This window comes from Mustela putorius, unplaced genomic scaffold (assembly GCF_011764305.1).
Source record: "Mustela putorius furo isolate JIRA1106 unplaced genomic scaffold, ASM1176430v1.1 tig00000508_pilon_pilon_pilon, whole genome shotgun sequence".
NCBI classification, from domain to species: Eukaryota; Metazoa; Chordata; class Mammalia; order Carnivora; family Mustelidae; genus Mustela; species Mustela putorius.
Genome location: NW_025421402.1, coordinates 7235152 through 7260602, shown reverse-complemented (window position 1 = coordinate 7260602; position 25451 = coordinate 7235152). Strand labels below are relative to the sequence as shown.

The window sequence follows — 25451 nt, the reverse complement described above, 5'->3', positions numbered from 1 at the left end:
TGTCTGGTTTCCTCCATACCATGATTCCTTTTTCAGTGTATTCATTCTTTTTGGTGGGAGTAGTTTCCTCAGAAAGCAGGCATGGTAGAGCGTTTTTGGAGGCAATGCTGAAATATGATTTATCTTACTCTTACACAAGTTTGATAGGTTTGGCTGAATATAGAATTATAGTTTGGAAATATTTCCTCAAGATCTTGAGGGCATTGCTCCATTGTCTTTTGGCTTACAGTGTTGCTGTTGAAAAATCCCAAATATATTTTGCATGTGATCTATCCCTGCTCTCTTCCTCCTGCATCTTCTTTCCTTCAATATTCTGAAATACTATGATGCTGTGTCTTGATGTTAGTCTGTTTTAATTCATTATAATGGGCACTTGGTGACCCTTCCCCTTTGGAAATTAACACACTACTATTCTGGGATTATTCTTAAATTATTACACTGATATTTTGATGCATCCCTTCTCCATGGAAGTGTTATCATTCAGACCTTAGAACTCCTGGACTAGTCCTCTAATCTTATCTTTTCTTTACTATTTCCATGTTTGAATTTCTGCTCTAGGTTCTTGGTGATTTCCTCAAATTTATGATATGAACTTCTTTTTACCTCTGCTATCATATTTTCAATTCCCAAGGTTTTCTTTTTCCTAAAATGTTCTTTCAACAATTTAGTTTCCTGGGGCACCTGGGTGGCTCAGTTGGTGGAGCAACCAATTTGATATTGGCTCAGGTCATGATCTCAGGGTGATGAGATCAAGCCCCACATGGGGCTCTTCATTGGGCACAGAGCCTGCTTGGGATTCTCTCTCCTTTCCCCTCTGCCCCCTCACCTCCTCCCTTTCTCTAAAAAAAAAATTAAAAAGATAAAAATTCAGTTTCCTGTTCATCTTTCATCCTTGCAGTATCTTATTTTTTCTAATAATTTTAATTATAGTTTTTCAGTATATAACTTTACTAATATATATACGACATATAATTTTCAAATATAAAATCCAGAAATATTTAGTCAACTTACCAAGTTGTACAATCATCACCATCAATCAGTTTAGAATATTTCTAATACCCCAGCAAACCCCATCATGTTCATTAGCTGGTTCCCCATTTCCTCCACCTCCCCCTCACTTAAGCCATCACTAATCTGCTTCCTCCCTGCATTCATTTACTTTTTATGACACTTCATAAACATGAAATAATACAACATGGGGTCTTTTGTGTCTGCCCTCTTTCATGAAACTTAATATTTTTGGAGGTTCATCCCAGTAACAGCACATATAAGTAGTTTCTTTCTATGGATAAACAGTATTCCATTGTATGGATATACCACATTTGGCTTATCTGTTTACTAACTGATGGACATTTAGGTTTTTTCCAAATTTGGGCTATTATGAACAATGCTACTAAGAACATTTGTATGCGAATCTTTGGGTGGATATATTTTTTTTTCTTTTGGGTAAATATTTTATTTCATGTTCGAAATTGTCTTCTTCCTCAATGATCTGTGCTTTTTGCGTGTTTTTTCCTTTCTGTTCACTTTCTGCCTTTGTGGTTCATTTCCCAACACAGGGAATTTTTAGTTGTCTTCTCTTATTGAAGAGTAGGGGACTAATAAAATTTATTGAATGCTCTGGGTGAGATTCTTTTTATTGAGTTTCATGGTGATCACTAGATTACTGAATGTCCCATGTCTATATCTTTAGGTATTTCACTTGGTTTGGTCAGATTCCCTAGGGAAGATCTCTAATCTGCTGCTGAAGGGTACAGTATACAGAATGTACCTTTCACTTAGTTCTCTGAATTTAGGGTGGTATGATTGCCCTCAACTGTCCCTTCAATCCACAGAGTATATATGTACTCTCTCCATAGAAACGAACCTTCAATCTGCCTGTGTGGAGTGAGGGACAGTATCACAGCTGTATGAACTGTCAGGGGGAATGGGAATCTGACAGCTATTTATGCAAGAATATGTTAGTCACCCGATTCTAATTATTACATGGAGTTTCTACCTCCTGAAATTTGTTGTCTTTCTTTAATTAAAGTAAGAGAAAATTAACATTGGGGGCAAAGATAAATCATCTGAATTCTACCGCTTGACTTTTCTTGAACCTTCCAATATTTGAGAAAGATGATGGAATGTATGAGCCAATCTTTCATCTCATGAGAGACATTCAGGTCTTATTCTTTATTTTTTATATGATCAGGAAAAAAAGTTTTCCTCTTCATACAAAATCCAATGTCTTTGAGTTCTCATTTAATTGATGTCCTGTTTTAAAAAAATAAAAGATCAACTTAAAGGATATTCACTTTAATGGCACTTTTGTATCTTGTAAAACTATGATTGAGGATAGATACTGTTCTTCGTCTTATCTAAAACCTTTTAAATAAGAAAGTCTATAATATATGTGTTCTTTTAATAACAAATCTTTCTCAAGATTAACTTTTATCCTTTCATGTATCAGACTATAATTACTATGTAATTCAACAGTTCTATTTTTGCCTTACTGACCAGGAAAGTAAAAGTAGAATTCTGGCTCAACTGTAGCACTCAGTTCATTTTACATGTAAGATAACATTATTTTCTCTGCCTCTATTAATATATTGTGTTGTAAAAAATCTTGATGGTTTTATTTTTATCTTTAATTATTTGGGTTGCCTCAATTTTTACACAATAGGTAGAATATAAAATTTAAGTAAAAATATATGTGTCAAAAAACGAACTGTAATCAATATAGAAAGACAGGAGGTATCATCTTTATTTAACTCAGTTTCCTTTAATATTCCTAAGGATGTGTGTTTTTCATACAAGCTAGAGTTCTAGGGATTTATAAGCATTTTACTGAGGGATATTTTTTGAGATGACCAAAATGTAATGTTAAATGCTCCATGACGACAATACAAATACTCAATTATCCTTTCCCTACTATAATGTAAATAGCATACTACAAAGTTTCTTAATAATATAAAATGATGACATAAATATGAACTTGACCAAGCAGAATTTACTACATTCGAATTTGCAAAACCTATACATAAAATAAGAGAATAATAATATTCTAGTGAATGGAAACTTTCTTTGTACTTAACAAGCTCAAATAAGTGGTTAATTGCTTAGGTGTGGAAGCACTTGTCTTCTCTTAACCTTTAATCAAAAAATAGTTTTTTAGATACAGCATTTTTAAATTTTAGGCATATCTGGCCAAACTATCTTATGAAGTAACAAGAGATGGCAATCAAGTTCCTTTTAGTACACCTGATCTACAGTGAAACTGCTAAAATGCACCCAGAAGAATTGAACAATTTCCTGTAGTCCTCAATATTACTTATTTAAATGTCAAATCATAAATTTTTGCAAGCAAACAAAAATCCACTCTTTTGCTCATATGCTCTCCATAAAGCTCTTTTTTTTTTTTTCTATATATGGATTCAGTGATTTTAACACAAACCAGTTTCATAGCTGCATGGATTACTAAACTGCAAATAACAGAACTGAGTCTCTTAGTTAATTTTGCATAAGACCAAAAACAGATATGGCTAACCAAAATTTTGAATAACTTTGAGATATTTGAGAAGAAAAATATTTTAAGAATATAAACCATAATTATGTTAAACAATTTTATAAATATTGGTAGGATAGTGTATTTATCCAAAATTTTTATTTCATGAAAGAATCTCATTTAAAAGGTGATGTTTTACTGAGGATATAAAAACTATTTAGAACCACATAATGTGGCCAGATCGGTGTGGATGTGTTTTTAGCTGTAGGAAATCATTGGCAATTTTGTTCCATATAAATAGATTCTAGTTTGCTTTTACAAATACTGAGCTTTCCTCTGGGAAGATCTGGTACTACTCCTGGAGTTTTATCTTGGCTTCAGAGTAGTCTTTAATCTAGAGTTTGAGAAATGTGAATTTCAGTGCTAACTTTGTTTCACTTCCTTCCAAATGTATATATGTGAGATGAGGAGTATATGAGAAAGCTGTATGACTTGCCCTGAAAACTGCTCTTATGAGTCATAAGGTTAATTAAAATTAATTTGCTTCCTGACAATCTAGACATGCAAAATTCTAGACCTACAAAAGGCATTCAGAGCCCAAAGTCCACGAACTCCAAAACAATCCCTTAGCCAACAACATTTTGGGGAATTCTCACCTTGTTTACTTCAACAAATAGTTTTTTTTGTTTTGTTTTGTTTTGTTTTGTTTTTTGCCTCTGAGAACTGACACTGTGTGTTCAGAGAGCGTTCTTTTTCATTCTCTAACTTTTTTTAGAAATCCATTTCTATGATTAGGAATGGCTATCTTCAATCAGATTCATCATTAAAACTGGAATATTTTGGTATTTCCAAACCTCAGATGTAGTAAGTTTCTGAGACTCAGTCCTGTAGATCCCAATGGGAACATCTCCAGTAGAAGAGCACAGCTTCTGGTAAAGTCTGGCATAAGTTCTGATCCACAGGTCATCCTCAGTGATTTTCATCTATTAGATATACACCATTAAAAAAATAAATAAATAAAAACTCAGGTTATTTTTCACTTTTTAGAGGCTAAACGTAAAAATATTTAAAAATCTCAAAATGACATTTCGTAAGATATGCATGGACTGAACTTATTTATGGCACGCCACCTTAGGTTACCCCTGGGATTCCACAAACTTCAGAAGACCAACTACTCAATTTGTAGCAGCACAGCATCATGTTAGTTCAACATCAGTAGGCAGTAGTCACTGGTAATTGAGAGACGTTGGGAAAGAGGTGTAGACTTTTTTTGAATGTTGCAATGACTACAGCTGCTACTGGAATTAGCGGGCAGGGTCTGCTGATGCTATAGATCTTCAAATGCAAAAGACACTCCAGCACAAAAAGAAATTGTCCATCTAAAGTCCTAATAATGCTTATACGGAGAAAAGGGTATAACAAAGTGAGCCCAGGGCTCCCAGACAGAGGCATAAGTACTAGTTCCTTTTTGCTGATCCCAAATCTGTATTGTTGGCAAGTTGCTTCCCTGAATAAATACTTGAACAAACTATATTCATTTAAAAAAAAAAATAAAGGAGGGGGTAAACTTAATGGTCACTGTTTTCCTCAATAGCAAGGCATCCTATGTCAGAAACCATCAGTTTCAAATGCCAGCTAGAAAAAAACACGTGTTCTGAATTTTGTATAGAATGGCTGTTTTCATGAATAATTTAAAACGTTTTCTCTGAAAAATTTTTAAGGAACTAAAAAACCTTGAGGATATTCTTTGAGCACATATTACCCAAAGTACATTATAGTTGAATTTCAGAAACATCTATTAGAACAATTCTATTCCAGCGAATATTAACTTACAGAACAAAGAAACCCTGATCCTGGAGTAGTGTCCAATCCCAACAGAAGTCTGGTGATAGAAATCATATAATCCTTTACAAATGACTGCAATACAAACAACATACATATTTATTATGTGCATGAAGTGTACAGAATAGCTCAGTGAGAACATCTTACCATTTCTAAAAGTTTACTTCTCATAACACATCATTAAGCCCCCCTTAAAAAGGAAGTAAAAATCTATCCTGTCAGTGTCTTAAATACACAGGTACAGGTAAGCTGTCCACGAGGAACTATGGAGAATAAGTATTCATTAGACTATCCTGACATGCTTAAGTTTTATGTACTATTAGACATGATAAAACATATTTTAATTAATTTTTAATAACAAAAAAACTATGAGCTAAAATAGAGAATATTAAAAAAAAACTGGAAGTCTAAAATTTGCAAGGAGATATTCCAAAAGTTTTTTTTAGGATTAAGATCTTTGCTACTAGAATAAATTTCTATGTACTATTAGACATGATAAAACAGATTTTAATTAATTTTTAATAACAAAAAACTATGAGCTAAAATAGAGAATATTAAAAAAAAAAACTTGAACTCTAAAATTTGCAAGGAGATATTCCAAAAGTTTTTTTTAGGATTAAGATCTTTGCTACTAGAATAAATTTCTAATATTTCAGTAAATCTAAATATTAATGAATTAATAATTTAGTATTAAATACCATTATAAGACTACTTGATGTGTTCGTGTATAAGGTTTAATTTGACATATTGCTAGAACATTGCTCAACAGAGTATTAAGTTAACAATGTTTTCAATTTCTTAAACTTATTCTTAGTTCTGAGTGAAAAGAAAAACTTTCAAAAGATACAAGCACATTTCACCATGACATGTAATAATTATTTTATAGATTGTATAAAATGACTGTCTTGAATTTAATCCACAAGTGTTAAAAAATGAAAAATTTGAATATTCATCTAGTTATTTTGCATAGCAAAGTTTTTTTTTTAAGTTACAATACCTTTTAAATAAATTTACCAGGCTACTTTGTTCATTACCATTTTACCAACAGCTAGCATCAGAAAATTAAACCCTGCCATTTAAACAAGAACAAAGGAACCATATCCATTCCCTTTTCTCAGGCCAAAGAAATGGAAGTTTTGTTTCGAGGTGGGTTAGTGTCCTGGTAGTTATACCACGAACCAACTGGAGGCCACCAAGAGCAATGGTGACACGCACCCTTCAACTTCACCCTCCAGGGCTAAAAAATCTGAAAACCACTGGTGCATAATGGCATGAAGCACTAAAGAAGAGGACTTTTTAAGCACCTTCTCAGACACTGAAAACTATTTCCCAAAATGAAAAATTGAAAGTACTCTTGGGGGTCAATAAGTCCATTGAAGATTTGGTAAACAGCTATTATAAATTATTTTTGAGCTGGATGTGGTTATACTGCTGATCTGCTTGCTGCCTTTGTCACTGATGCATCCCTTGTCTAGAAGTCATTTGTCCTTTAACTTCATTAGGGCAAAGACAAGGTGTACAAGTGAGCCAAAATGACAGGGACAGCCCCACCTGCTATTATAAAGTCTGTGCATTCAATCTCATGGAATTTGATCACAGAAGAATCTTTCTCAATTTCACTTAGTATTTATTTAATTGTATTTTATTATTTTATTTTATTTGCAAGATTTTATTTTGTTATTTATTTGAGAGAGAGAGGGTATGAGTGGGGGAAGGGCCAAAGGAAGAGAGAAGCAGGCTCCCAGCTGACCAGGGAACCTCATGTGGGGCTCGATCCCAGGACCCTGAGATGAAGGCAGACACTTAATCTAATGAGCCATACAGGTGCCCCTATTTGATTGTATTTTAGATAATACATTTTTTCACCCCCTCCACCTCTCCTCAGATTATACTTATTTTTTAATCATTGGCTTTCCAGCTTCATGAAGATAAAAATTAAGAAAATCATTAAAAATATGAAAGTGATCTGTGATTCAAGTGGGAAGAAGGAAAGGGACTATGGACAAGATGTTATAAAGAAAAACAACCTTCTAGTAAGTTAAATTAAAAAAAAAAAGTACCATAAGGTGGATTCATTTGCCACAAAGATAGGGTAGTGAGTAATCGAAATGAGATGTGCACGGTCTGAAGATGAGGGTTCACAGTAACTACTGGATAGTTTTTCTTTCTGAGCCTTTGTGTCTTGTCTATATATTGGGATTGATTATACTGCCTACATCATCGGTTTCTTTGAGGAAGCACACAATATGATGTCTAGGATAGGATTGCATTAATAGTAAGTCACTGTACAATTGTAGACATTAATAATAGTTCTTAAATATATCATATAAATATTTATCCTTGAGAACGTGGGTTCAAATCACTAACCAAAAAAATTAGATGGCATTTAGTTTAAGAATATATGCATACTTATTACATGAATTTAGGATTTATATATCTGATTTCTAATATTCCTTTTTAATCAATAAATGAATATTCTATCTCATCTGAAAAAAAATGAACCATAATGTATCTCATCTGATGTCAGGCAAAGCCAAACAGGCAATTTGAAAGTTACTGTTCTGCTTCACCCTTTCTATAGTAGCTTCAGAAAACACCTAACTTCCTGTATGTGTATTTACAACAACAACAAAAAAAGATAAAAATGAAGAGAAATGAATAACTACTGCTTTCTACTTCTGTAGAACAATTTCCCTTTTATTTAGTCCATCTACTAGACTTTCTCACGAGATTTGATTTAAACATAAGATTCCAGGGCTAAAAAATCTGAAAACCACTGGTGCATAATGGCATGAAGCATTTGACTGCTACTGACAGAAAATCTTCAGTTTCAGTATTGTTCCTCAAACAGTTCTTCTCCTCCAATCCCCTAAGAGATCAGAAGGATGTGTGTAGTAATGGAGTGTGGGGGTGGAAGCCCCCTCTTGGAGTGCCCAGAAAATGTATCTGGAAAGTTCAGGGTGAACAGGAGTGCTCATTCTCCTTTGTTGTGCTTGTTCCTCCTCTCATCTGGCATAAGCAGATGGTTTGTGACGTTGCTAGAGGCATATTCATGGGCATAATTAGCCCCAAGGCCAGCAGAAAAGCTTTAGCCATGTTCAGATGAGTTTATTCAGTCAAGCATTGCAGAAGAGGCTACATAAAATACACAATCCAAAAGAAAATACCACAACAAAATGTTGAAATGCTTTATTTGAGATTAAAGTTACCAAATAACTTAAAGCTCCATGAATATCTGCTTTCTCTTAGCAGAAATATTTATAAATTGTCTGATTACTTGAATCTGAAAATATGAGATATTAGTGCTGTTCAGTATCTGGTAGAGTTAAAAAAAGATTAAAATATATTGGTGCAAAATAATATCTCTATACATTTCTTAGCTATGATCGAATGACCATCCTGACTGACTTAGTCATCCTGAATAACTAAATGGTTCTTAGTTGTTGCAAAATCTTTTTTATATTTTTTCTACAGTAGGCGGTCATTAGTGGATATTTAAAATGTCCTTGGTTTGTCAGTTTATTGACATCATTTTGGTATCTCGTTTTTTTTGACAATGTTCATTATGAAGAAGATTATCTTTTTTTAATATATTTTGCTCTTACCTTCTCTTTTTACTCTGGTAATATTCTTAACAAAAATGTAAGCAAAATGTACTCAAATGTCACAAAAACACTGTAGGACACTGATACTAAAGAATGGTTAAAAATTATTTGATTACTCTGAAAAACATTGTTTTCCTTATGCAATGTTTCACAGGCACATTTGTCATTAAATACACAAAATAAAACACTGAAGTGCTTCCAGGGCCCGTTATAAGTTAACCGCTCCATGAGAAATACTCGATGTATTATTCATTTAATAAAATTGAAATGAAATTAGAATAAACATTTTAGAGAGAAAAAAGAAACACTGCATACCTGATAGAGAAGAGTGTCCAACATACTGATGCTAAACACCCTCCCAGCAGCAAAAGGCAGTCGAAACATAAAGGCCAAATTAGAACCTTTCTCTCGTTCTTTCTGTTCAGAAATTTGAAATAGAAAAATTTGTGAGTTTATATTTTATGCTTTCCTGCTTAAGTTTTCCTGATGCATGTGAAGGAGATATTTTCATTATACAGTTGTTAGCTATGAATGGGCATTTTTTAATACATTGTAGTATAATACAGCAATATAGCTGTATTTTTAATATTTCCCTTTAATATTTATAACCAAATTTTCTTAATCAATGAAAATACCCAATAATTGAGGAAGGTTAAACCTCTCTTACACTAAACATGTATTTACTCTTTTTAAAAAAGTTTTTATTTAAATTCCAGTTAGTGAACATACAGTGCAATATTAATTTCACGTGCAGAGTTTAGTGATTCAACACCTGCATACAAGATCCAGTGCTCTTCACAGCAGGTGCCCTCCTTAACCCCCGTCATCTACTTAGCCACCCCCCTCCCCACCTTCCCTCTAGTAACCATCAGTTTGTTTTCCATGGTTAGGAGTATTTACTCTTCATAAATATTTCTGCAAAGGACTTGAGGTAATAAAACAAAAGGAACAAACACAATAAAAGCATTTAATAAGATGTAAACAAAACCAAACCCAAACAAAAACCAAAGCCTAAAGCCACGTAATATATCCTAACACCTGGGAGTTTTGCTTTTGAATATTCTCATATGCGAAGGCACAAAGCTAGGCAAGTAGGAGCCACCACATCCAGGTGGTTCCAACTTTCGGTCATGTGAGTTTTCATCTCACTAAATGCCTTTTAAGTTGTACCGGCCACACCAAATTGCAACTGCAACTATACTCTTGTAAATGCCTAGAAAAAGAGACAAGGGAAAGAAACAGCATATGTGCATACCACAGTGTATGGGAGTTTCTTCTGAAAAATTCTGTTGTTATTATTTTCCCTTAATAAATGAAGACATGAGAGCTAATGTTTGTCAAAGATTGTAAGGAGTTTCTTAAGAATCCAAATTAATCTTGCACTTAGCAAACAGTAATCTCAAAATGCTGGTTTTATTTGTTGCCAAGTTTACTTGGAAAGATAGATACAGCAAAGCAAATTAAAAAAAAAAAAATCAGTCTTTGTTCTTTGAGACAATGGAAGGAAACTCTTGTTTCTCATGTAGCAAATTTGGAGGCTCCTCCAGGGAAGGAAAGCCTCCCATTCCCAGAGTTTAAAACTTTGTGCCAAAAAGTATTACTCAAGGAATGAAAGAAGGCTACTACTATTGCTTCCTGTGAAGGCACAAGGGTGACCTGACCCCCAGGCATCCCTGGCCAAACTAGTTGGGACCCAGACTCAGCCCTTCCAAGTAGCAAGAGGAGTTATTCCACTACATCAGCACATCGATGTAGTTGAGAAGACTGTCTAGACTAGAAAAATATCCTTACTTGAGACTGTAGGGAGAGGCTAAAGGGTAAAATAAGCATGTGGTGTCCCAGTTGTTGTCTGTTTCCATTCTATCATAGTCTATTCTCTAATTTGGGAGCCTAGGTGTCAAGAATACTTAGTTTGAAAGCACACGTAGGTCGTTTGTAGATGACTTCTCCGTTCAGCATGGACTTTGTTGAGTCAGATTGGCTGTCTGGTAATAATACTAAAATTCTTTGCCCAGCTTCAGGTTCCACATCAGCATGGATAACATTCTCATTTAGAGAATTCACTGTTCTTAATATCAGTTCTGCAAGTCCTCCTCACTTTCTAAATGTTTAGTAAGCTTCCCACCCTCGGAAAACACTTTCATACCCAGGAATGCTGTTCTGCTTATGTGAATAATTCTGCATTCATGTTCTACTCTCTTTTTTATTATTAACTTTCCTTACAGTAGAGAAAAAACACCAAAGATTTTACAACGCTATTTTCAAGACCTACGTTTTAAAGTTACCCTAAAATATAAGAGCTCAAGTAACTCATTCCATCCCGATGAGAATACATTCTACAGTTTCTTTCTTTACTTCTAGATGATGAAGAAGTTGGATTAATTCCTTAAACTGCATTTACATATATATATGTATATATATATATATACATATATATATTTATTTATTTATATATGGGGGAAAAAAGAACTAGAAATGACTATTACTTAGTCTCACCATCCATTCCAATGTGATATTGTGACAAAATCATTTATCTACCTCCCTGTATCACAAGGTAACATGCAAGCTAGAAGTTTTATACATTGGCAGTAAAGAATCCAGATCATAACTACAGAGGAATTACATTTGGCCTGCAAAGATTTACTGAGTCTAACAAGTGCCAACACTTAACATAAAAGTCTAAATTTCTGATTCCTTTTAAATTTGGAAAATCTGATATCAGAGGTCATATCAACAACTGGCCAGAACTGAAAGTATCTGCAGCCCATGAGATTCATTCTGTCATACATATGATTCATTTTATTTATCTGTGTCACCTAATTGCATGGTCAGGCTCTTGATTTCCACATTGGAAGATAAGATACTTGTTGGAAATGAGTCAAGGGATCTGTTGGCTCACTTCTTGTTTAAATAGTGACTTATGTCAGAAATAACACAGTAAACAAATAGCACATTTACAGTGTGTGTTAAATTAAGAAAGAAAAATAGAGGGGAGCTTTGGCTACAGAATATTCCCATGGCTTTGGGAAAAATGAAGCTGTGTAATCAACAAACACTTTTCCATTAACTGTTATATATCAGGCACTAAGCTAGGTTGGTAGAATGCAGAGGTAATTCACAAAAGATCCCAGTTTGGCAGGTATTCAGTTTTACTTAAAAGAAAGGTTTAAAATCAAATACCTACAAAGCCATGTGATGTGAGCCCATAGAAGTCCAAGTATTAAGGAAACCTAAGGAGGATGGGGAATGGTGAAATGACATCACAGTTGAGCCTTAAAAGAAAGATTTTGCCAAATAGGAAGGAACCCTGCATTCTAGATGCAGGATCCTATTTTTTCTTTTTTATAGAATAAGAGATTTAAAACATTTACACTTTTACTTGCTTCGGTTTGGAGAAAAACAAGCCACCACTCTTTTTTGGTGCTTTTATAAAACTATAAAACAAACTACGTGTATTTACTTTTTAAAAATAAAGGTAAGTTCTGTACTATTTAATGATCTTCAGAAGTTGTGACTCATAAAACACAACTATAATTTTAAAAATTATTAAAACAGACTAAATCAACCATAGTCGCCACGATGAAGGAAGGCCTGAAAAGCAAATCAGCTCGTGAAATGCTAGTACCTCACTGAAAAGAGATAAAGAATTAGAACTGACCAAACTGTCTGCAGAAGAAGTAGGCAGTCCAAACTGGGGGGGATTTTGGAATAAAAATAGAAAATAGAAAACAATGCTGAAACATAATAATTAAAGGAGAAAATCCACTGTGTTTGACTAGGTTATCAGTGTACACATGACGTTTTGAGCAGTACTTGAAAAAAGTTTGCTTTACCTTCATTAAGAATACAAATATCATTCAAGAGACTAGTTTTAAGTAAGGAGGCCTATGAGTTTAAAGGTAATACCTAAATATACCCGAGTCCTTAGAAGATAAGCAGTTTTATGGAAGTTTTATGGAAGTTTTATGACATGAAGGGTCGTTGATGAAAACTATGTCATGATTTTGAAAAACTAACAGCTGTCCACATGAATGCCTCACAGCTGAGTCTAGACTATTTTTTTTTGGTCTTCAGACTACTTCCAAAGGATGTTGCATATGTCATGCTCTTAAAAAACTGATTGGGGGGAACACCTTGGTGACTCAGTCAGTTAAGTATCTGACTCTCGATTTCAGCTCAGGTCATGATCTTGGGGTTGTGAGATGGAGCCCTACACTGGTTCATAGGCATCTTCTCCCTGTGCCCTCACATGGTGGAGGAGTTCTCTGGGGTCTCTTTTATAAAAGCACTTCATGACCTATTCACTCCCAAAGGTCCCACTTCCTAACATTATCATAGCAGGGCCTAGGTTTCAACATATGAATTTTGGGGAGGGACACAAATCTTCAGCCTATGGAAACTCTGGACATATTGTATGAAATCATAATACTGCACATTCTTAATAGATAAATTTAAATATTAAAATAATTATTCACATAAATAACATTTTATCACTCCTCTAGAGTATATCAGGTAATGCTTTTCCACATTTAAAAAAATAGAAACTAATATCAATATTCTCTTCAAATTCTTTCTGGAAAGCCATGGTAAAGTGGTAAATATTTTCTTAAAAATGAAATAAAAAGTGTCCTAATAAATCAAATCCAGTGTAGGCAGATAGAAACAAACTTCCATTCAGCTATTCTAATACTTTGATTATGAATAAAAAGTAGTCCAACTTGTTTGGACAGAAAAATTAAGGTCATGTGTTTTTGTTTGTTCCTATATATCTATACCTCCCATCAAATTATAAATTCCATGTATTTATTCTGTTGGTAACCGGCAAGCATTAAACAAGGTATCTGGGTCATAACAGGTGCTCAGTAAATATTTACTAGTTTGAATTTAAATTGAAAATACATAAAATTTGCTACTTACTTACACAATGGATATATTAAAAAATAAATCTGAGTCTACATTGACTACAAAGTGATGTGATTTACAGACATCACTCTTTGCATTCTGACACCAATTCTTGGACACCAACTGGATGTCCTACAATTCAATTCAATCATGACACTACCCAGAGTTGACTCCGACCTCACAGGCTAAGGGGTCAATCCCATGAGACGACTCCCATCTCAGACATCAGCCACAAGTCCCAGATATCTCCAAGACAACTGTTCAGCCTGCTATAAGTTTGGGGCTTCCCACAACTCCTTTAGTTTTGATAATTTGCTAACATGTTCACAGAACTCATGAAAATGCTATACTTAATGATTATCATTTTATTATAAAGAGTAAACATAAATGGCAAATAAAAAGTTACATAGGGCAAGTCCGAAAGGATCCTGAGCACAGGAGCTTCTGTCTCCATGAAGTCAGGGCGCACCACTTTCTTGGTACATCATTATGTTTACCCACCAGGGAACTCTCCAAGTCTTGTTTTTCAGGGTTTTTATCGGTTTCATTATGTAGACATGACTAATTAAATCACTGGCCACATGATTAAACTCAACGTCCAGCCCCTCTGCTGTCCATGGAGGTCTGAAAGGTGATGAAGATGTTGAAGTTTCAATATTCTAATCATGTGGTTACTTTTTCTAGCTCTCATCCTAAAGCTATCTAGAGGATCCACCAGGAGTTGCCTCCTTAGCATAAAATCAGGTATGGTTGAAAGATATGAAAAAGACTACTAATAAATTCCAAGGGGTTTTTGAAGCTTCGTGTCAGGAACCAGGGACAAAGATCAAATATATATATATATATATATATATATATATATATATATATATCACCCTTTCACCTCACATTTTCATTATTTTGCTTCTTACATCAGTGTGTAATTACCATATGATAGCTCAAGTGTAATTATGATCATTATTGGGGAATGGTGATGGTTCAAGAGCAATGTTAAAGAATGTAGTCTTAAAGCAAATTTTGTAAGCATGTATAAAAAGCTTTTTTACAAAATGCATCAAAACAAGAGATGAATTAAGTCTTTATAGGAAAATGAGATGAAAATTCTTTTTCCTATTGCTGTCCTCCTCTCTGTTTTTTATTATCTGTCACATTTTCCATGTTCACTCAGCTCTTATACTATGTTTCTGATGCCAACTACACTTATTTGGTTAGAGGAAGTGTCAGTGACCCAATATGACCAAAGATCAAACATGGGAAGTACTTTTGGGAAAACAATGTTGGTAATGGGAATATCCAAGACAAAAAGGATAATATAAAACAAAACAACTCAAAACAAAAGTAGACAACCACAAATGAAAGATCAGATGAAAGGGAAAATGCAAGCTAAAGTTCAGAAAATATTTTGAAAATTTCATAAATTTGTGGCATATTGCATGTGACAGAGAATATGGACTGTCTACCAAAATTGATTGCCTTATTCTTCATAGGCATACGACTGGACTACATTTCCTAATCCCCCTTGAAGTTAAGTGTAGCCATATGATTGAGTTCTAGCCAGTGGCATATAAGTGGAAGTCTATGTGTCACTCCCAGACCCGATCCATTAACTTCCATCTGTTTAATACTGGTGTGTATATACTGTTATTTGCTGCCTTTAGTTCTACATTTTAAGATAGTAGCTGAAGCAAGAATTAATTTCAAGTATAGAATAAAAATAAATGGGGAAGGCAGAGATTTAGAATCCTCTAATATTTAAAAATTGTGCACTTCTGGGGATGACTGGGCGGCTCAGTGGGTTAAGCCTCTGCCTTCAGCTCCGGTCATGGTATCAGGGTCCTGGCATGGAGCCCCACATTGGGCTCTCTGCTCAGCAGGGAGCCTGCTTCCCCATCTCCCTCTGCCCGCCTCTCTGCCTATTTGTGATCTCTCTCTCTCTCTCTGTCAAATAAATAAATAAATAAAGTCTTTTAAAATAAATAAATAAATAAATAAAGTCTTAAAAAAGAAAAAAAGTTGGCACTTCTGAATGCCAACAGGAGAGAAAACTGATGCAAGGCACTGAACAACAAAGTCCAACCCAGCACTATTGTCTCAATAGTGAGAGAGAGATGCATGGGTTGAGAAGGAAAAGAAATTTTAAAAAAATTATTTTTAAAAAGGAACTTTGGGGAGCATTTGGTCATAAAAATTTAGGAAAGTAAGTATACTAGAAGTTTATCAAGTTTTTTGAAAGAAATTAGCAGACCCATCTAAGAAATCTTTAATCTTTAAAATTTTAGGGGGAAAATGCTTTCATAAGCTTAAAAATCTGTAGATTTTTTTCCAAACATGGATAATCAATAAGCAAGATCAACATTCACACAGGTGGCAAGAAGTGTGTACTCCTAAAGTGACAAGGGTTAAAAATAGCTCAGGAAGAAGCTTGAGGTGAGACAAGGGTCACATAAAACAGCAGACAAGGGAATTCCTCAAGAGAGCAAATCTAAAAAAATAATCAAGGAATAATCAAGGAATTTACTTTTCACAAGAATAGATGGGGGTCCTCAACAATCATTCATTGTTCACATCATGTCATGGACCAGTGATCCTTCTGTGCTCTCAGTTCTCTCCTTTTCTTCATGGAAGTTACTATTGGGTCTGTTCTTCAGTGTGTGGCCTCTTCCAGAGAATTCTTACAGATTATCACTTCCATTACTAGTGGCAACCCGTGTTCTATTAGAATTCAAGGTCTACAAGGAAACCACCCAAGTGTAATCATGGCACAAGTAAAAACAGCCAGGGTCAATGCAATCTAATCTACCACACTCATTCTAACAAATTCTAGCACAAACGAAAACCACTTAGTGTCCAAAATGTGTGTCAAGCAGCCACGCTGTTGTTTGTTTCTAATTCAAAACCTTGATTATGTCTCTAAAGGTGAAGGCTTTATCTGTGAAGGTGCAAAGGCATCTAATTATGGATAGAATAGAAGGATATTCATAAATATGTTCAAAAGATTAAAAAATCTACCTATTCTTCAGCCAAAAATAAATTTGGAATATTATTCAATACTAGAAATAAAGATCAATGTCCCAAGCCTAAAATTATCTCCTTGTGTCCAGAAGACAAATATAGAGAGACAATTACTATGTTAGCTATATTTATATCAGATAAAAAGCATGGATTGGAAATTAACCATCATTATATCACTGATGGCACATGTGTTAGTTTACTAGAGCTGACATAACAAAGTACCACAAACTGAGTAGCTCAAACCACAGAAGTTTATTGTGTCAGAGTTCAGGAGGCTGGAAATCTGAAATCAAGATGTCAGCAGCATTGGTTCCTTCTAAGGGCTGTAAGCAAATGGATTTGTTCCAGGCTGCTCTCCTTGGCTGTGGATGGCTCTCCACATTGTCTTCCATTTATCTATGTCTGTTTCCGTATCCAAATTTACCCTTTTTATAAGAATGTCAGTTGTATTGCATTAGGGCCTACCTCAATGGCCTTCTTTAATCCAACTACCTCTATAAAAACCCTATCTTCAAATAAGATCACATTCAGAGGTACGAGAGGCTAGGACTCTCAACACATCTTTTTTTGAGGGGGAGGAACACAATTTAAGCCATAACAGCACTACAGTCTAAAAGGTTTCTATGTGACAAAACCACTATTTCCATAGATAAAATGGTAATAATTGAGTTGAAAAAAAAAATTCTATGGCTTTATAAACTCCAAACCAACTGGTTTCAATTCTAATTCCCCAAGACCCACTATTCCTTAATAATGAAGGGATATACTGAATTCCTTTACTCTTTTTGGGAAATATCTAGTATATGTAAGGGTAAATACAAATCTAAAAAATAAATGAATTTCCTTGATGCCAAAAGAGAAGAAAATTACATATTTCCTCCTCTTTTTCCTATGTATCCAGCTGCAAGTTTTAACTGCTTGCTTGTTGCCAAAATACAAGAAGTTTTATTTTTTATTTATATTATGACAATTAATATGTATGCAAAAATTGTATTTGCTTAGCTATATCAAAGAGTGAGATGCCTTTCTGTTTTTCGCAATCTCTTTAGTGGATTTCTTGAGATGTATATCAGTCTGGTTTAACATTTATTCAAGTAAAACTTTCCTACATTTGTAAAAAGCATTTCTAGATTGGTAGAAGACTTTATTTTTTATTAATTCCCCCCAAAATTCTAAAATCTCATATTGTTCTTTTTCCCTAGTGCAATAAACACACAATAAACACACAATAATATAGACACATACTCAACACTATTAAAAACATCTTCCACAATTACGATCTTCAAACATCCACTCACTTGGCATAAAATTGAATACATAGAATGGAGTATTGATTAATGACATCCACAATAATTTATAATCATGTTTGTAGTACCATTTATTTGAATACTAATTATATGCCAAAACTGGGCTAAGTGTTTTGGATACATCATGTGGTATAATCTTCGCAATGGCCCTATTTATTATTTAACTATTACCACTATTTCTAGAGAAGAATCACAAAGCTATCAATGTGTAAATAATTTAGCCAGGTTCCATTCCCAGACAATAGTAGAGAAATGGACCAATCTGACTCCAGAGCCTATGCTCTTCATCACTAGGTAATCCTAGTATGACATGAGGGAGAGCATCAGATACCATGTCAGCACCGATTTCAGCTGGATTCCTGATAACTGGGTTTGCCCGTGGGTGCGGAGCCAATTTAGCCAAGCTTGCTTCCATTCCTATGTAGTGTGGTATAATGGAAGTTTTCTGTCCTGAACATTAATGTCTTTAAGATTCTCTTACTGCGCTGGGGCACCTGGGTGGCTCAGTGGGTTAAAGCCTCTGCTTTCGGCTTTGGTCATGATCCCAGAGTCCTGGGATGAACCCTGTGTCAGGCTCTCTGCTGGGCAGGGAGCCTGCTTCCCTCCCTCTCTCTCTGCCTGCCTCTCCGTCTACTTGTGCTCTCTATCAAATAAATAAAATCTTAAAAAAAAAAAAAAAAAGATTCTCTTACTGCACTAACTTGAGAGCTATATAATCTTGAAAAAGTTATTTTACCTGTCTTACACTCAGTTTCCTCTTCTGAAAGCAGTGCCTAAAAACACCTTAACTATGACTATAAAAGAACAGTGGGAAGGCTCTATTAATATAATGATGTGACCAGCTCTGACTGAAGATGGAAATCAACAAACCAGACTGCAATAATGTCCTTACTCAGCAATATGTCTCCTAGGAATTAGGACAGTGTTTGGCATAACAGGTAATTGAAATCAAATGAAAAAATGAACTAACCAAACACTAACAAATATAAGGCATTATTATCTGTACCTCTTATGTTTTCATAAACAATAAAGATGGCATAGATTTAACACATTTTCATATGAATAAGATTGAATCCCAATGTTTTCTCTTACATCAAAATTTTCCGGTGTACTAGTATCAAGTAAAAGCTTGATACAAAATCCATTTACAGTCACACTCAGGTTAGACATTAAGATTGGAAACCACACCTCTCTGTCCACATAACATGACTTTATAATCCTACTTTGTCCATTCACATTACCCTGATCCCTTCCCAAACCTAATCAACCTCCCATTCCAAAGACCCTCATTAAATAAGATTTCCTGTACTCAAGAAACTTTGACCTTGCTTCCCCAGTCCTAGTGCATTGCCAAAGCTCTCCTGAGGTGACCATCTCCCTCATCTAAGGAAGCAATAAACTCAGCTTTGTCTCAGATTGTGTTGGTGACATTAGGGAAGCTAACTTTAACAAAGCCTACAACTTTTCTAAGGCCTTAAGGATTATTTTAAACTGCAAAGCCCTCTGTAAACACAGGTTTCTTGATATAGCACTAATGATATTAACAATATAACTGGCATTATAAGTGAGTATATGCATTCTTGTTGCGTTTAACTCTTTCGTAAAGAAGAGTTAAATTAAAAAGAGTTAAATTAACTTAACTTAAATTAAATTAAGTTAAATTAAAAATTTAACTCTTTCGTAAATCATGCTTTGAATTTACAATAGATAATGAGAGAATATTTTCATTCTGTTCACTTGTGATACAAGTGGTTAAAATTCATCAATTCACATTAAAAAATTGTAAATTAAGATTTTAGTTTCAAAATAAGAATACAAAACAGTAATTTCATTTTTACTACCTCATAACATTTCTTTCTATATATAGGAATTTCAGATTGCTCTTTCAGGAAAAATAGTTAAATGCAACTTATGAAGTCTTACCTTTTCCAGTTTTGAAAGAGCAAGAGAGTAACAGTCTTTGGCTCTGAATTGCATGAATCTCATGTTGGCTGGGTGGGTAAGTTCTGTGATAATACTGAGACTGGAAAACAACCTGTATTAAAAACAAACAAACAAACACACAAAGAACATTTGCATTATGCTAACAATCCAATATGGCATTTTTGTATAACAACATATTTAAGAGTAAGTGTTTCCTAGCCTTAGGCATAAAAGTACATGCAATTACAGCAGCAGGCATTGCCACAAAAACTGTCCATATAATGCAAGAAAAATGGAACAGTTTTCCAAAGAATATTTTAGCCAACATTTTAGCAATGTAAGAAAAATAAATTTAGTAATTTGGCTTTCATTAGACATTTCTCTCTACAATTATGAAGTGGCAGAGAATAGAAACTCATGAAGCTGATTTAAGAAGTTACAAGGTGACTTTGTGGATAATGTTAAAATTAAAATTTATAAATGAATACACTGATTGACAAAGATGTCACGTGATAAGCTTGCTGTTTATAATATGAGTTCTTTGATCTTCTAAGTTCCCTATCTTCATAGTATGCAATTTTAAATGTCAAATCTTGATATAATGACCTTCTGAGAAGAGAAAATATTTTAGCTGAAATAACATTTCATTATAACGAATTGAGGCCAAGGCTCAGTTGATAGTGTTCTTCTAAAAGGATCCTAAAGAAAGCATCAGATTTCTTCCTGTACACCTCCTTCCCCCCAAAACACACACACACACACACACACACACACACACACACCCCTGCACACATACATACATGATAATAACTATCACATCTTAACTTCATTATTGTTATTTTTATTTACTGAGGGCAATATTTAACACCTACGTTAACAAGTAATTATCAAGTATTTGTGATAGGACAGCTCTGGTCTCTAGGACATAAAAACAAGTATGAAGTGAAATTTTGCCTTTAAATTAGGCTCTACTACCTATAGGAAACTAAAAAAAGTATAAATTATAAGGCTGTACATATTTTTTTGGTACATATTTTTCTAGGGGTGATAAATATGGCTGGCTGAGTCCTCACAGATTATGTAGCATTAAGACACCAGTAAACGGACAGCTCATGAGAAGCATCTAGAACAGTGTTGAGATATAAGGCCAGAAAAGTAATTTGTGAGAAAAATGTAGCTGCAAACCAATGAAAAGCTATTTCATCTTTTGGGAAATTTTCATTTTCTCTGAGAAATATACATTTATCTTCCGTAGATAGCATTATTCTAACTTTGGATATATTTATGATTACTTGGATGATATAATCCCTTTTTAACACATTATATCAAATAGAAATATATATATGTAGCTATATATTAGAGGTCTGAGTTACATACAGTGAGTGGTAATATGATTAGGTTACCTGGTCATTGTACTTTAGTGACTTGTAGAATGGAAATTAGAACAAAAAAAAATGTATATGATATACCATTTCTGTTCTATATAAATGAACCTATACCACTGTTTAGACTGAGAAAGTGAATGCATTACCTAAGTCTGCCACCTAGTGAAAATCTGTAACTATAACTCATATCTATAACAAAATAAAAGACTTAAATATTGAAATGTTTTATTGCATTGCCTTTTAAACCTACAAAATATTATTCACATTCAATTATAATACTTTTATAAATTTGGTTTATATTAATTATATATCTTTTAAATACTCATCTATAATTCTATTTCTGGGCCTTAACATGGCCTAAAACACATTCTGTTTATAAGGTATCTTAGATATAAAATGACATAAAAAGTCTATCTTCCCTAGGTATGAGGATCACATTAAAGCAATATTACAGTTGAAAAACAATATTGTTTTTTCTATTTAAAACTTTCCTACAATTAGTTTATGTTCTGATTGAGTGATGTGAGTATCACTGTGGAGATGTACAAAATCTCTGTGGAATAGTTCTCTGCCTAAATTAATTTATTCAAAAAGTATTTTTGACAGACATGCCTTGTAATACTAACTAATACAGAGATGGAGAACACTCTATATACTCTATTTCCCAGACCACTGGGAGAACTCTGGGACTAGCTGCAATTATATATTCAAGCAAAACAAACACAAGGACATATAAACCTGGAAAATGTTTATAGTATCTTAATAAAAGTACTCAGCTATTGTTTTACATTATAAATTTCGATCTGTTGGGCAGATGGCTGGGCATGATGTTTCTGAGTAATGGGAGTATACTTTATATATAGGTGCACACACTTAGATATATGAAACACTAGTTTTAGACTACGATTGACTAAACACTAAACACTAAAATAAATATAAATTTTTTTTACAAACGCTTTTTAAATACTTTAGGTCTGAGTCCGAGTTAGTAATAAACGAGACTATAATAAATATCAGATATGTCCTATATTTAAATTAATCCATGTAAACTAATCAAAAGAATAAAAAAATATTTTTTTTACTATATAAAGGAATCATTCTCGCATTTATACAAATTCATTACCAATATTTTCAATTATATCATTTTCCAGGTGTAGAGGTATGTTATTTCTTCAATGAGACTATGACTACTTGTGCCAAGCTGAAGACCATATTCTCTTTTTTATTTTTATTTTTTAGCTTGCCATTTATGCTCTTAGCATCCTGGGGAGGCGAATCTTTTAAATGACCAGCTCTCCCTGCTCTTACTATCTCCCCCTCCCACTGCAAACCACTCTTCACATTGTAGCTAAAACAATATTTTAAAACTCCATCTTTCAGTGGTTTCCTTCCTGTTAACTCCTGTAATGAAGATCGACTTGCTGCGAAGCTCTGGAAACCAGGACCTCGAGCCTTTGGCTATGCTGCCCCCATGTGGCATGCTCGCCTCCTCTCTTTGCTGGCTTAGTCTAACTTGCAGGTGAAAGATGAATTTCTCAGGGAGGTGTTCCTTGATCACTGGACTAGATCATATACTCTTGTTGTCTGGATGTGTATAACATTCTTTTTTTAAAATTTAATTTTTAAATTAAAATTTAAATTAAATTTAAATTTACTTTAAAATTAAATGTAATTAATTCTAAATTAATTTAAATTTAAAAATTAATTAAAAATTAAATTAAAATTTAATTTTAATTTTTTAAACTTGATTTTAATTTTCACCATTCTCCAGTTCAATTTTTAAATGAATTGTTTCATGTTCCCAGCTTAGACTATCAGCAACTCAAAGCCAGAATGCCTTCATCATGACTGATCACTGTCTACCTTCAGCACCACAGCAGCCATAGACAGCATCCTGTAGAGGCCCCAAACTCACTAGATGCTTAGTAATACCCCGTGGATAAATCAAGCTGTAGGTGTTTGTAGAGGTCCACCTGACCTGTACTGGGCTAATGCAAGTATTTCTCCTTCCAAACACATCACAAATCCATGACTTGAATGAATGTTTCCACAGACAGAGCACTAATAGTAGTTATCTTAGCAGTTTAATCAGCTAAATTTTAGGGGGAAAAGCAAACACAAAAATATCTTCATATTAAAATATCAGCCCAAGGGACTTCTGAACTAAGTCACTCCTAGGCTTTTACAAGGCAGATAAATTGATGCTAAATCAATTAAATGAAGAGACTATTAGACTGAGAAGGTCCTAACACTTCAGCCTATGTAAGTAAGCCAACACCTCAGCCTATAAATGCCTCAAGGCTAAGACATCAAAACCAAAGGACATCCACACAGTCAGCTAGGCTATCTTGAATAAAACCACTTAAACTGTGGCCAAATAATTTCCTTGCTTTGCTTCTGCCTCTTCTCGATGAGTCCCTAACTCCTGTTCTTGGAGAGTTTCTAACCACTTCCTATCTGGCGCTGTCAGATTTGAACCAATTTTTACTCACAATTGTTAGTATGCCTTAGTTTATCTTTTAACATTAGTAACTATTTACATTCGTAGCCATTCTGTATTAAACTAATGTTTTAACTATCTTGTGTGCTCTCTAGAAAATTCTCTGCTTCTCAACTTCCAGAGAAAGTTTTCTTGCTTTTTCTTTTCTGGATGCACAGACTTAAGGCTGTTTGTTTGAATCAGCCATTTTTTTTCCCCTATATAAGATAGGATGAGCCAGTAATCTGCCTTCAATGCTGCTTTTTTTCCCAGCTAAATAAGGATAATGAGAGATGCCATTGACACGCCAAACATTCCCTAAGTAGAGCATTTTGATACTTAGTCTGACGTAGTCATTTTGAAGCAGCTGTTTTTAATTCAAGGCACGTTTTGCACGTTTTGGCACAGTTGTTTAAATTTAGCTAAGATTAACACTTCTTCATAAAAATGTAAAAACAGGCAATATGTTCAAACATACCAGGTACTTCTTCGGTAAAACTTTAGGAAGAGAAACTTAAATTTTAAAGTGAGGACTTGCTGGTCTTTCAATTTGGAAAACTGCACAAACTTCAGGAGTGATCAAGTATTTGAGTGTTGAAACTTTGTATGCCAAGTTCTAGACTCTGAATGTGGAAAATAAAATACTTCCTGAAAGGGTTCTCTGGAAGAAGTACGCAGAGGCCAACCCAGCAAACCCATAATTGCCACACTGTATAAAGACACACTGAACTGTGTAGTTGTTTTCAATTACAAAAATATGTTTAAGTTATAAATGTAATTCCAGAAGAAAAGGCATCCTTCTCATGCCCCTAGCTCTCCTCTAACTCTTAAACCTCACTCCTACCCCAAACTATACTGCTAATGCACTAATGAGATTCTCCTACTTTTGCCTTTGGTCTTTTGGGAATGAGTAACTCTGAAAGGTCCTTGAACAATCTGGAAGGAATAAAGGCTTGCCAAGTGAAGCTGTATGTCCTAGTAAGGCAGGGGTTCAAGTGATCAATGTGAGCTTCTGAATAACAACAAATTTAACCTTACCCCAGACTGGCAAAACAGACGATACCAGTTATACCAATAATTTGTGAACCAGAGCCCCGTTACTTTCATTTCATACTTGATTTCCATCTCAATCTTGTCTCCTGGGCTCTAATACAAGCACAGATTGAAGATTTTTCTAACATATTCCTTAAGTCATTTTAAAAGCTTAGAATGCAAAAGTCAAAATGCCCCCGCATCAAAATGGAATGTCAAAATAATCAAGTTGAAATGGCATGTGCCCAAAGAGCTTCACAGTCCTTTACAAATGCTAAAACAAAATGTAGGATCGTCCCATGCAGAGCAACAGCATAAGGTCACCTTAGTTTGCTAAATTCATACAGATGCCAAGCAGATTAGAATTTGGTTCTCCTTTGAGGAAATTAATGACATTAATGAAGATAGAAGGACTGGGTGAGATATTTTAAAGATACCATTATTGAAATAAATTCGTAAGCCCAAGAAGGAGCTTCT

General features: G+C 34.2%; 1 protein-coding gene across 9 annotated transcripts in view; it reads right to left on the bottom strand.

Moving 5' to 3' along the window:
• The window catches only part of KCNT2 (potassium sodium-activated channel subfamily T member 2), a 345029-nt gene that overhangs the window by 47059 nt on the left and 272519 nt on the right, over positions 1-25451 (bottom strand). For all 9 annotated transcript variants that reach the window (XM_045081137.1, XM_045081140.1, XM_045081141.1 and 6 more), the window contains 4 exons: positions 20079-20190; positions 9250-9351; positions 5321-5404; positions 4342-4470 (listed from right to left, as the gene is read on the bottom strand). In XM_045081137.1, coding sequence (XP_044937072.1) covers positions 4342-4470; positions 5321-5404; positions 9250-9351; positions 20079-20190 — 427 coding nt within the window. The remainder of the gene's footprint in view (positions 1-4341; positions 4471-5320; positions 5405-9249; positions 9352-20078; positions 20191-25451) is intronic.